Raw genomic sequence first — 14,640 nt, forward strand, 5'->3', positions numbered from 1 at the left:
TGTAGTTGTCATCTGCCTCACTTAGTTAAGGTTTTTACGTAAGGGAATCTATTAGAATTTGGCGATTAAGTAATAAGTAGGAATCATTTATTTGTGGAGATAGTTATACAATGAATATCTTCCTTAGCAGAGGTTATTTTCATAATGAAGTATATAAATCCTATTTACAGGTTTCTAGTCATCAAATAAATGATTTAAAGAAATCATGTAATATTGATAGAATAAAAGAGAAAGGGAATGATAGTAATTTATATTTTGTAACAGAATATAATGTTAACAAAATAATTGATATTATTCGAAAGTACTGTACCTTTCTAAGAGTTGATCCTTTAATTAAACAGAAACTTCATGCAAGGCCTAAGATATATAAGAAAGGAAGGAGTGTAGGTGACATTTTAATGTGCAGTCACTTCACTATACCAGAAGAAAATGTGCCAGTGCAGATTGCATTAGTGGAGGGGACTTTTGTATGTAGTTTGTGTAATGTATTAAGATATTTTACTGGCATGTTTGATTTTATTAATAATGTTAAATTTTGCAGTAGACTCACTCTTATCCAGCCTCTCTTTAACTGGCCTCTTCTTTAATCAGCCATCAAATTTCTGCCGCAGTCCTAGAAAAAGGTAACAGAGAAGAACAACACTTCCGCCTCCTATTGGCTAAATAACGACAGACGTTTGAGTTTTAGACTTCATATTCATTAGAAAAATGCATCCCAACACAAATCCTGTTATTCTATGCTGTGGCACCAGAGGATTAATAAAATTATTTTACAAGCTGTTACAACAGTTTATTTTAAATAAACTAGTGGAAGACTTGCATAGTGTTAAGACAAGGAGGACCTCTGCAATCCTAAAGCCTCCCATTTAGTGTTCAAACCGTGTATTTCATACATTAACTCCTTAATTTACATAATTTTATGTGAACCCCCTTTTTAGTCCATTGCGATGATCTTTTTTATCCACTAGCACTAGAAAGCCCAATAAATATTACTAACATCAATCCAGGATCAAAACCAGTAAAAAATGGATTGGGTGAGTGTAACTATAGCAGGCAACAGAAAGCTGCAAAATTATTGTTATGCCACCTTAAGATGTCTCAGGAAAGGGCAATTCCTCCAAAACATGTGTTTACATTGACTTAGAACTCTTCCTCATACCTCCTGCATTCAAAGCTGACTAAAGCAAAAAATTCTAGTTGAGGTTATAAAAATATTTAAACTAGCATTTCCACCAAAACAAAAAGCAAAATCTTGATTTGAAAGCATAGCAGGGAACCAAAAGCACTTCTGGACTTATTTCTCTAGGTATTTTAATATTAAGAACCGTCTCCCACTTCAACTTTAACTGATTAGCAAACTAGACTTTTGTCCAGTAAAGTTTTGGCACTCTGCCTTTTGTGGGACAAGAGCCCAAAGGCATGAGAGTCATTGCACTACTAGAGGTCAGTGTTTGTTAGAATAAATAGAAAGCCCGTTGTGTTTTATCTTTTTTCAGCTAGAACATTGAAAAGGATTTTCCTGTCCCTTGTCAGCCTTAAATTCTCAGACAAACCTCAGAATGCCAGACACAATCAATCCCCCTCTAGCAACGGTTTCCAAAATTTCTAAGGATTCTGCTCTTGGAGAGTCTCTATTCTCTAGTCTGTCTAGTGAGAATAAAATCCTCAAGCATGTTGTAGAGTTTTCTTAAAAGCCCATTAAACTAATTCAGTAACTTCCATAGCATCTGTATTGATGAAATACATTACCATCACAAAGCTTATCATGAAACATGTTCAGGCTCCCTAGTTGGTAGTACTAATATAGTTCTCCAAATGGAAAGATTCCAACATCCAGCAGACCATAAGAAGTTGAAGTTTTCCTTCAGCTATGTGGCAGAAAGGGGTAAAGCCCTGACTGTGACCCAATACTGATTAATGACTCAGGAAGCTGGAGCCCAGAGAGGATGGGGAAGAGATGCACAACTTATGTTGGAGAGCTCACCTGGGATGAAGTTTTGTGGTGGTTCCTCCTCCTGTGGTGAATTGGCACTTCAGGGAAGTGGAGTAGTTTGCTTCCTCAAATCAGGTGTGGGGGGGGGTCATGAATGAGTTGGGTCAAGCCAGTGCAGAAACTCTTGCTGAGGTGTGTGTCAGGGAGCTTGCAGCCCTTTTTATCAGGTGGTTTTACTTTTGGTTCACCAGTTTTATGTTCTTACAAGTATACAGTTTAATCTTGGATTACCTTTTTATCAGATGCACAGGCAAGTTTTCCATGGTGCTCCCATATCACCTCCAGGGTAGGAGTTTGTTAGTGTATTGAAACTGCCATACTGTCTACCAGGATGACAGCTCCTTGACTGGTTCTTTTGTCATGTGGGCTGAGAAGAGCTGCCACCCAGTGAGGAATAATTGGGTCAGTCAATCGCAGGGAGCTAAGGGTTAGCAGGGTATATGAAAAGATGAATTTTCAGTATTGCAGTTATATATTTCAAAATGGGGGGGGGGGCAGCTCCCCGCAATGAAAATGGGACAGCAAGAAAGTTCCACTGCAACATAGATTTCCATCCTTCTTAAAGACACTTTGGTAGATAACTTTTCAGAGTAAAAAAAAAGTCCTGAGGGGGACAGAGAAAGAGAGATGAATTCCCCAAGAAGCATCAAGAATTAATGGAAGAACAAACCATGTTATAGCCAGAGTCTTTTTCGGAAAGTTCATGCAGAGGCCTTTCCATCTCCACATGTATCACCTAATCACCTACTTTAGTTTCAACTACTAGTGCATGAAAAGCCATTGATGTCTGACAATCTACAGAACTTTAAGCTGAGATAATTCAGTTAATTGGATTTGTCTGGGAATTAGGTACTCCGCTGTTAGGAGCAGTGAATGCAAATAGATAATTTAAACTACTACTGTTTTGTTGGCATTAATCTTATAGTCTGCCAAGGAACCAAAAGAGTCAAGCTTCTTGCACATCAAAGGCATGCCCCTTTTGGGTTTTGAGAGGTTGTGCAATAAATATTCTGCATAAAGAAATGGCTATACTTGTACATCATTCTGCTTATATCCCTTAAAGGGGGCAGCTGTCAACTTGGCACAAAGAGGTTCTATGTAACGGATAAAAAGTATGGAAGAAAGGGGGCACCTCTGTCTGGTTTTCCTGAATGATGTTATTGAAGGGAGGCAGTCAGGTCCCTATTTTTGTACAGTCCTTGGAGTACAAATGCAAAGTTCTCAACAAAGTTGTTATACAATCAGGAAACCACATGCACCTTATTACTGGAAAAAGAAAAGACCACAACACACTCAAAAGCCTTCTCTGTATCCGGATTATCCAACATAAGGATTTTGTTCAAACTGTTAGAAGCTTCTGCCAGAAAAGAGGCATTAATTAAATTATCAAAAGTAGTTTTCTCACTCAGAATCTGATTGATCAGGATTAGTTAATTGGGTAACAATGTCAAAATCTTCTTAGCCAAAATATGCATAGACATCTTGTAATCATGATTTAGAAATCATATTGATGTGTAAGTACCTACTGATATAGGATCTTTCCTGTGGTTTGAGTTTTACTGATACATGTTACTGCTTTTGAGGATGATGGGGAATCCCGTGACCCTCAGTACATGGTTACTCAGACAAAATTCTTTATGAATTAATTTCCACCTAAAAGGTAGATTTCAAGTGGTATTCCATCCAACCCAGTAATCTTGCCTCTTGATTGCTCCTCATGACTAATTGTACCTTGTCATTTGTGATTGGCCTCAATAAAGTAAGTTGCTGATCCGGCATTAAGATTTACTAGGTTCATTGATGGTAAATAGTCATCTACTCTAGCTATAAAATCCAGGGAAGGGGAGGTCCTTAGCATGCAATGCTGCATTAAAGGAAGAAAAGGCATTGGTAAGTTCTACAGGTGAGTTAACTGAGATAGCACAATCTTGATCATAGGAGTTTTGAGGCAATTTAGTCTCATGGCCATCAGCACTTTAATACCCACCTGAAGGCTGTGTCCTATCTCTCATGAAGGGTTACACCAGTTAGTCTTGAGGTAAATTTGAGGTATCCTGCCCAGTCATCCAGATTCTGTTTGAAGCATAATGATGTACCACATTGCATAACCTGCAGAGGCAGCTTATTTCAAAGATGGGGTAAGTGTTGTGTAATAAAACTAGATCTCTATCACTTTGCATTTATCTGCTAGTGAAGATTTCAGTCTTTTGTTCTGGTGTTTGCTAAGCTACTAAACTTGCAAACATATATGATATGAAGGACAGTAAAATCTCTAATGGCATGGCAAGTGAGGCACAGAGATTGCTCCTTCTCAAGAGTTAGAGCCTCCATCCTCTCTTGGTAACTTGGGTCTTTAAACCTGTTATGTTCTTGGGTAGGAATCCCGAAGCTTCTCTTGTTGTGTGATATGTCAATTGAGGTACATCCCAGAGGAGGCATTGTACTGTATAATTGGACTAATCAGTGCTGAATATAAATGAACTATGACATCTTAGTATCTGGATGTGATATACCCTTGGCAATTAACCGCTAAATAGAAAGATTTCCTGACTACAGTTGCTACATGATGATGGAAGGAAAGGGAACGGTCAACCCATATCCTGGACTGGATTTTTGATTAGTGGAATATTTTCTGTAATGTATGTTGAGGGTAGGAGTTGTTTGCTAAATACAGTGATACTGTACTTTTTCACATTTAATTTGAGCACATTTTCGGCAAACTAGGTATTATTAACTAGGATAAGTTCTTTTTATGGGTGCAGGTGTCAAAGGTGGGTCTTGACAATAACACCCAGTTTGCAGTCATATGTAAACTTAAACATAGATCCAGGTTTCTCAGTTTGGAGCTCATTGAAGTAAACGCTGAAGACAAGTGGTCCCAGTACAGAGTTCTGGGGATTCAACTAGTTACTATCATTCTTTCAGATGAAGATCCTTGATCTTATACACTATTCTTTCAATCACTGTTGCCTTAACCTAAGAGCCAATAACTTTACATATCTGGGGTGGCCCTTGGACTGAATAAGACCTCATACTGAAATTTGATTTTGTACAGAAGATACCCTCTCCAACTTCAGTTCGGCCTGGTGAAGCCAAGCTTCCACTCCTTATCTTGTGCTTTTAAAAGCTGTTTCTACAAAGAGTTTAAAAATATTTTTTTTTAGGCCAGAGTCATCTATTTTGTCAGTGATACTACTAAGGAACTTTTAAAATTCGATGTTATGGGTTTTAGATGTTCTGATCTCAATGTTATGAAATTATATGTTATAGGTTTTAGATGTTTTGAAGGGGACCCATACACACACACACAAGGCAAACAATACAAACAAGGACATAAAAGTGGAATTTAGAACAAGTATCCACCCCCACACACTACTACTTTTTAGATCAAACTAAATCCTAATTAAGGAAAACACTACCTATCTATTGGCAACCCACATTCCAAAAATGGGTATTAAGAAAAGTATAACATACACATAAAAAGACTTTTAACTAAAATTGCTGTTGGCTACCTAATTCAATAAAGCCTTCATCAGGTCTATGACAAGAACTAAAATCAAGAAAAAAACACGTAGCTATCTAACCATAAACATAATCTAACTAGAACACTATAAATGTAAAAATATATCTGTCTAATAATATCATCTAGGAAATATCCATCCATGTGTATTAGTGTGCATAAAAAACTAAGCAATTAACAGCTCTGAAAAAAATGTCAGTTGTTCTTCTTTCGGCTTTTCCCGGTTAAGGGTCACCACAGCAGAACTCCGGTCTGCTAATTATTGGCAGTAGATTTTTACGGTGCCGAGGTGCCAGCTCGACGCCCAACCTTCAACGAAGGTACGCCCATTTCATGTATGTCTTTCAAACGCCACTCGACCGCTGGGAGGACTTGCAGACTCCACACAGAAGGAGCTCCAGCCGAGAATCGAATGGGAGAACCTCTTGCTGTGAGGCGACAATGCAACCACTGCACCACCACTGCTTAAAAATGTCAGTGATTTGCAAATAAAAAAAAAAACTGTGCTGTCATGTCAGTTTTCATGTTTACAGCCCCAAAACATGTTTATACAATGAAACTATTAGGAAACCTTACAAAAATAAGGAAAACGGTGGATGAACTAAACTAATAATGTATAAAAGTGTGCAGGTGTGTGCATGAACATCCACCAGAATGGTAAATGTGGGAATTATACCAATACTTACATGGTAGAAGTGGCATGAAAAATGTGTTTTTCTAATTTACCGTTTACCTCTGGTGTAATACAACAAATCTAATCAAAGAATTGAGGTTATAAGTAATCAAACATATATACATTTATACACATTCTCTACATCATTTTAGTTATTTAGTATATTTTTAATATATAAAAATATTTCCTCAAAAAATTCCCTAAAAACTTTTACAGATTGTGTGACAGCTTATGTAAATTCAGTACGCTTTAAATAGAGCAATAGTAGTTGAGTCCTGGTTTTCTGAATGCATTTAATTTCAACTGACAGCATAATTATTTTTTTCTGCAAAACACCGTTGACGTCCCCTTCGAGCTCATCCATCTCCACACATTCCAGATTGATAAATTTAAATTTGTGTTTGTGGTGTTCTAATAAGTATTTTGATAAGGCGTTCCTCTGGCATTTACGTCTGTTGTCAGAAAGATGACCTGAAATCCTCCTTCTCAGTTTATTCATAGTCTTACACACATAAAATGCAGGGCAGTCATTGCACATGGCCCTATATACAACTTTTTCAGTATTACAGTTACCACCTGCTGAAGATTTCACCATCTTTTTAAGATATAGGCACTCATGAGTCGAACTCCATCAAGTATTCACAGAAGGTACAGTTAGGTGGCCCACAGATTGTAGTGCTCAAGTCACCCTGCTGTTCCTTACTTTTCCTTTCCACATAGCTACGTATGCTTTTGCTCTTATATACAAAAGTAGGGTGATCTCCTAAAACCCTTACAAGCTGCTGATTGTCAGTGAGGAAGGCCCAGTTCTCCTTAATAATGGCTTTAATTGTATTGAAATCCCAGGCGTAAGTTAGAATGCAGCTGTCCTTACTTTTCTCTCATTTTAGGTTAGGGTTCCCTTGTTGTATAATTCTACCAAAAGACCTATCCCACATGGGATAATTGTTAGTTTTAGAACCTTTAATGGGATCCAGTATCATATGTAACATGTTTGATTCTTATCCTCTGGTTAAGAAATCATTTTCAAGATCATCCATATTTTTGGGAAAGGGCCAAATCTGTTGCAATGTGTGCTTATCTGTAGCCTTGTGATTTATTACCTTGTGCTTAGATTTTACTGGATGTATACCGTCTGTGTGAAGTAAGTAGTTCACTCTTGTTGGTTTCCTGTATAAGCTACTAATTCATTTTCCTCTGTCTTTATCAATACTGACAGTTATATCAAGGAACTGCTCTGACTCTGAGCTGATGGAAGTGGTAAATTTCAGGAAAAAGTTGGGGTTGTTGATGTAATGGATAAAACTCAGTGAGTTTAGATTTCTTACCTTCCCAGACTATGAATACATTGTCAATAAAGTAAAGGTAACTGGTCATAAAACTTCACTTTGCAGTACTAATTCCTGTTCCCACTTGCCTAAGGCTACATTGGCCAGCCCATAGCTGCATCCATGGCTATCTCATCTGTTTAAGCTTAATAATTTTGAGAGCTGCACCAATTGAAGGAAATATTGCTTTATGGTCTTAACAGCCATTTTTGACTGCTTTGTAAATTTTAACAGAATGTGTTGCTTTTCAGATACTACCCATGGTAACAGAGCAACTACAATTTATGCCATCTGTAAATCCTAAAGTACATTTGTCACTGGTCACATTTGCTTACTGGACTCTGAGACAGTTAGACTTTGGAGAACAGGTATGTCTATGACTAGTAAGTTTTCACAAAGTGACTTGAGATTTTAAAAGTACACTGTCATATTAGAGAAAGTAAATGGTGTGCAGATTTTTATTCCCTCCATTAATATTTTTGTCTCCAAGTTATAGATCCTTCCTTTAATCACTGTTGCTAAGTAAAGAAAAGTAATTCTAGCCTTTGTTTTGAACTCTTTATGGGTGAAGAGCAGCGTAAGTTATAGCAACCACATTTTCAGTGTTATTAAACTAAACTGTAGATGAATGTAGCATGGCTGTTTTCAAGGGGAGGAAGGAGAAATATCTTCTCTCGATTTTTATTCTGCAGGTTATATAAGGAGACTATGCGTTATTAAAGGTATGTTTCTTGCTGTCAGAGTTTGAAGACTTCAAGTTTTTTTATAACTTGCTATCAAATATTTATTTTTTTTTAATCAAGAAACATCTTTATTAAATTATCACGTATGACAAAGGCAATCTTACAAATGATATCAATGAAAATAAACCACGCCAACACAATCTCATTTGCAAACATCATGCACTACAAACCATGCCTACACAACCGTAGCTGCAAGCATTATGCATCACTTACAATATATCCAGTCGTCAGTCAACCATTACATAGCTGATTCACGTCCTGCCTTCTTTTAAACCTTGTTCCTCCTGTGCATGTATTGATCCCACAGTTCCCATTTTTCCTATGTAATTTGCTCCTTCTGTTTTCTAAAGATTCCAGTCGTTTTATCTCTGTTACTATCTTTGCTACTTCTGGTAAAGTTGGTTTAGATTTTGAATTCCATTTTCTAGTAATTGCTTTTTTGGAAGCCTTCATAGTTAGACTTAGCAAGGCAAGGAAAGAGGTTGGGTTGTTGATGTAATGGATAAACTCAGTGAGTTTAGATTTCTCACCTTGCCAGACTACGAATACATTGTCAGTAAAGTAAAGGTTGATGTGAAAATGTCTTAGAAGGATTTTCCTGACATTTACTCAGTTGCCTGCTACAGCAAAAGCCATGGTTCGCAGAGAGCTTACAAAGGGATCTCATTGTTGAAAGGTATCAGTCAGGAGAAGGGTACAAAAAATTTCCACAGCATTGGATATACCATGGAACACAGTGAAGACAAGTCATTGAAAAGTGGAGAAAATATGGGACAACAGTAACGTTGCAAAGAACTGGACGTCCCTCCAAAATTGATGAAAAGACAAGGCAAAAACTGGTTAGCGAGGCTGCCAAGAGACCTACAGCAATACTGAAGGAGCCGCAGGAGTTTCTGGCAAGTACTGGTTGTGTGCTACATGTGACAACAATCTCCCGTATTCTCCATATGTCTGGGCTATATGGGGTAGGGTTGCAAGACTGAAGCCTTTTCTTACACAGAAAAACATACAGGCCCGGCTAAAATTTGCAAAACAATACATCAGGTCTCCCAAAAGCATGTGGGAAAATGTGTTATGGTCTGATGAGACCAAGGTTGAACTTTTTGGCCATAATTCCAGAAGGTACGTTTGGCGCAAAAACAGCACTTCGCATCACCAAAAGAACACCGTCCCAGCAGTGAAGCATGGTGGTGGCAGTATCATGCTTTGGGGTTGCTTTTCTTCAGCTGGAACTGGGGCCTTAGTCAAGGTGGAGGGAATTATGAACAGTTCCAAATACCAGTCACTTTTGGCCCAAAATCTTCAGGCATCTGCTAGAAAGCTGAAGATGAAGAGGAATTTCACCTTTCAACATGACAGTGATCCCAAGTATGCATCCAAATCAACAAAAGAATGGCTTCTCCAGAAGAGAATTAAAGTTTTGGAACAGCCCAGCCAGAGCCCATACCTAAATCCAGTAGAAAATTTGTGGGGTGACCTGAAGAGAGCAGTGCACAAGAGATGACCTCGCAATCTGACAGATTTGGAGCACTTTTGCAAGGAAGAGTGGGCAAGTATTGTCAAGTCAAGATGTGACATGCTGATAGACTCCTACCCAAGAAGACTCAATGTTGTAATTAAATCAGAAGGTGCTTCAACAAAGTATTAGTTTAAGGGTGTGCACAACTTTGCAACCAGCTTATTGTATGTTTTTTATTTTTTTATATTTTTTACCCTAACAGATTTGTTTTTCAATTGAATTGTACAGGTTATAGGTCACATTAAAGGTGGGATAAGTTTTGAAATTATTTATTGTTCTCATTTTTTTTATAACCCAAAAATCTGGCATTTTAGCAGAGGTGTGTACACTTTTTATATCCACTGTATGTAATGTTTGGTAATAACTGGATAGATTATAAGTGATTTATAATGTTTGCAACTGCAGTTATGTCAGTGTGATTTGTAATGTGTAATGTTTGCAGTTGGAATTATCAGAATGGTTTGTTTTCTGTATCATACGTGATAATTTAATAAAGATGTTTCTTGTTTAAAAACAAAAAAAAAACATATTCTGACAGACATGCTGTTAATGGTGACCTCATTTTTTTCTGACTTGGATCAGAAAGCTTTTGCTAGATATGAGGAAAAAAGTTTATTATATTGCTTCATTACCAGGCCCATATGTTTAATGTTTACTAGCTTCCTTTGAGAAGATGAGAAAGTTAACTGTTAACCTTCCACCTTAAGAAGTTGACGCCTGTCTAAATTCCTGTATAGTTTCTGGTTCTCAAGTAAACAAACACCCTTTAAAGTGCTGTTTTGATGCTGCTGATGTATCTAGAGCAGCTATTACTGCTTCAGTTATGAGAAGATTTGCTTGGTTACATTCTCAAAATTTACCAGAAAATGTTAAAGCTAAAATTTTACATTCTCCCCTTGACAAAGATGCATTATTTGCCCCTTCTGCTGCTGAAGTACGTAAAAGATTTTATGAAAGCTGATTCAAGGTGCTACCCAAATATTTCAACTTTCCAATTCATGTCCCTTAGGGGAAAAAAAAGCATCAGCAAGGTCCAAACAAAGATTTTTAAAATAATCATTAGTAAGAAGGCTCAAATTAGGAGGAGGAGGGAGCCTGCCAGAATCAAGGACTGTCCAAAAAAGCCATAATGACTACTTGCCTCTTCAAGCCCCACCCTGCCAACGCTGGTAGTTCCTTAAATCCATCCGGATGCTTAGGTCTACATCTTCCTCAGTGGCATCAGATATTCTCAGGCAAATGGCTTCTGAAAATAATTCAATAAGGGTACAGATGGCTGTGAGCACCTCTCTCCTTCCTAGGGGATTCCTCTGTATCTGGCAAACCAGACTTCCCTGTTTCCTCCAGTTTTGGAGCAGATATTATCTCTGTAGTTGGGGGGAGGGGGGAGTCGTATAACCAGTGCCCTTAGGTCAGCCAGGGAAAGGATTTCGTTTAATGATCTTTCTGATGCCAAAGAAAGAAGAAATGTTGAGAGACCAGTTCTAGAGCTCTCCTTTCTCCTTTCTCAACCTCTGTGTTACAGTCCCAACTTCAAGATGTTATCCCTCCAAAACTCTGTTATTTCTCATACCTCATTTCAGCTTTATGGTAACATTAGACTTGAACGATATGTATTACCGCATTCCAGTTTGCACAGAATTCAGGATTTTTTAATATTTTTTTGTATCTGGTTTAAATCATCAGCTCTTTGTATTACCCTTTGGTCTATTTACTGCACCAAGATTATTCACCAAGTATCTAGCTCCAGTAATTGCTTAAGGTAGACTTCAAGGCATCCACATCTTTCCATGTTTGGACAATTGTCTTATATTTGCAGACTCTTACCAAATATCAAGATTCTCTAACTTGCGTCAAGGAACGCTTTCTCATTCTAAGGTTTCCTGCTGAGTTTACAGCAGTCATCTTTCATTCTTTCCCACAGAAAAGTTTTTCCTTAAATGTCTTCTGTATACGACAGTAGGGCCATTTTTCCACCGGACAAAGCAGAATTGTACAAAGAAAATTTCATGATCTTTTTCAGCCAGTCTATGGCTTCTGTCAGAAAATATCTCATCAGGATTCTGGGTTTTATGGCTTGTATGATTATCATTGCTGTGGCCAGACTCCACATGAGGAGAATTCAGTGGTACATCAGCTCAGTCTAGTCACAGCATTAACACCCTCTGTTCTTTCAGATTCCAGTGCTGGAGTTTGTAAAACAAAAAAAAAAAAATGATTGAGGGGGTAGACTAGTTGTCCCAAAGTCCAGTTCTCCCCTTCTTACTGTTTCAAATGGATGAAAGTGCAAAGTCTATGAAACAAGCAAGACAGACAAAAGCACATACATGTGAAGGAAGTGATGGCAATAATAAATGCTCTAAAAGCCTTAAATTACCTGTGTTTTCTAAGATCTTTGCAAGTAATCGCAGACAAAAAACAAAGTGATGTGGCATACAATCAAATGGGGGCTACCAAACTTTTACCCCCTTTGTTAACTTGCAGATAGCCTGGGAGGTAGCTTCTCAAATGAAAACTGTATCCATTGGACTTCCAGAAATTGATCCAGCTGTGGGGAACACCTCATACATCTGTTTGCCTTCTTTTAAAACAGATAGAGACATTCTGCTCCATGATTCCAGGCAAGTAGGCCTAGAATACAGATGCCTTCTCATTCTCATGCAACTCAATATCCTGTTATGTTTTTCCACACTTTCTACTGATTTCAATGGTTCTTCTAAAGATCCAGATGGACTTCCAAAGATATATGTAAATAAAAGTTTGTTCTTACCAAAGCAAATTGCACTTCAGTGAACAAAAATGCATCTAGAATAACAATGAGCACTGATGCTCAAGGGACTTTTTCAAGTAAACTTTTTATTTGATGTGTTTTTTGGGGGTATGCTAACTTAACTCTTGTTGCTGATCTTTTATTTTGTATATTCCTGTAGCTAGTGCTGCTAGTTCCCTTTTCGCCAAGGTAACAATGGTTCGTCCTTCTTTTGAAAAATGGCCGTAGGCAACCACCACACGCTTCCCCAAAGGGTAGATTTGCTCACACAAAACACAAATTATTTGATATACTCCAGCCTGAACATTTTTTTCTCTGACTACTCGGATGAGAGAATTTATTACCTTTTACGCACCATTTTTCTGACAACTTGCAGTATGTTGTAAAAGAGACAAAAAAAAATTTGCAACTAAGAAATTAAATAAGAGTAAGTGGAAAATACGTTCTGGTTGGTACTGAACTAAGTGCCAGGACTGCCTTAAGGCATAAATGCATCTGGTTCTAGAATATTTCTACAAAGTATTTTTCTCTGGCCGTCCTTACTCTTCTGTCAAGATTCATCTTTCAGCCATCTCTGCTTGTCTGCATTTAGAGCCGCCTTCTGCTATATCTCAAGTCAACTTTGTGCTTGAAAAACTGACACATCTATCTGAACCAGCTCATCAAACTACTTTGAATTTCTTATCTTGGAAAACAGTCTTTCTTATTGCTCTGACGTCTGCAAGAAGAGTATCAGACTCTTATGGTAAGTGAACCTTATCTGTTTTTTCACAAGGGCCAGGGTATCTTTGAGAACAAATCCTCCATTTGTGCCTGAAGTGGTTTCAGAGTTTAACTCGAGTCAAACTGTTAATCTCCTGGTATTCTTTCCAGAACCTAAAACAAGGGAGAACGAATTTTAAATATTCTGGATATCCACAGGCAGCTAGATGGCTGCCTCAAGCTATTTTATTTTGCTATTTTCCCAATAACAAGTCAGTTCCAGGCAGAGTCAGGACTTAATCTACTGAGACGTTAATGCCTTCTGTGGCTTTTTGGAAAGGAGTACACTCTAGAAGTATTCTAGAGGCAGCAGCTTGGTCCTCTGTACATTCCTTTGCAAAATATGACAAACTGGATTCCTTCACCAGATCCAGACCTCCTGGATTCTCAAACTTCTTCCTCCTTATAATTTTAAGTTCTGGTAAATCAACCATAAGGCTTAGGCTACTGCAGCAGTAATTCAATGTTGAACATAGCACAGTTATGTGTTAACTTACCATAACATGTTCTAATAAAGCACTGTTGCAGTAGTTCTCTCCCTCCATCTGTCTTCTTTCTATGTTAAGTGTATTACCAGGGTATGAAAAAAAAAAAAAAAAAAATATATATATATATATATATATATATATATATATATATATACATACATACATATATTTATTTACCTTTCGTAGCATTTATCTGTTTTCAGGGTTATAGCCTGTCTTCTTGAAGTAAGAAATCTCTGAATGTTTGGCGCAGTAACTACTGCTTTTATGCTGCTCTCCTCACGCTTCACAGCAGTTAGAGAATATGGAAGATACCATGAAGTTTTCAAGACTTGCCCGGTGGTCATAGCCTTGTTATGATATAACCCAAACACCTTAGGCTATTGCAACAGTGATCTATTAGAATATCTACTGATGTTATGTAGTCCTATCTTGCCATAATTCTTGCTGGATGGGTTCGGAGCCGAAATTTAGCTCTGACTCGGCTGATACTAAAGCTCAAGAGCTTTTACTGGCTCGAGGCTAACCCCTATCCCATGGTGCCTTATGGCAATTCCCCAGGTCTCGTTTGCCGCAAAAGCTTTGAGGTTGTGTCTTACTGGCTCGTTGGCTAAGTAACAGTTTATTTACTAAATTTAGTCCTTTTGTTTGACTTTTTACTATCCTTTTTATAGTAATACTTTATCTCTTGTGTGACTGTTATTTGGAGTTTCTGATCCCTATTCCTTCCCCCTAGGATTGTATGGCCCATTTAAGTTAGAGGGCCGTAGTGACTATTTAAGTTAGAGGGCCTTTCCTCCCTGAGTGTGTGTCTTATAAAAAAAAAAAAAAAAAAAGTTATACA

General features: G+C 37.7%; 1 protein-coding gene across 1 annotated transcript in view; it reads left to right on the top strand.

Annotated features, from left to right (window-relative positions):
- Positions 1-14,640, top strand: part of CCDC138 (coiled-coil domain containing 138) — a 1,743,291-nt gene that overhangs the window by 1,196,223 nt on the left and 532,428 nt on the right. The window contains exon 11 of the mRNA XM_044070994.1: positions 7,766-7,882. Within this exon, the coding sequence (XP_043926929.1) occupies positions 7,766-7,882 (117 nt within the window). The remainder of the gene's footprint in view (positions 1-7,765; positions 7,883-14,640) is intronic.

The sequence above is a fragment of the Protopterus annectens genome, chromosome 5.part0 (genome assembly GCF_019279795.1).
Source record: "Protopterus annectens isolate FY-2018-M chromosome 5.part0, PAN1.0, whole genome shotgun sequence".
Taxonomy (NCBI): Eukaryota; Metazoa; Chordata; order Ceratodontiformes; family Protopteridae; genus Protopterus; species Protopterus annectens.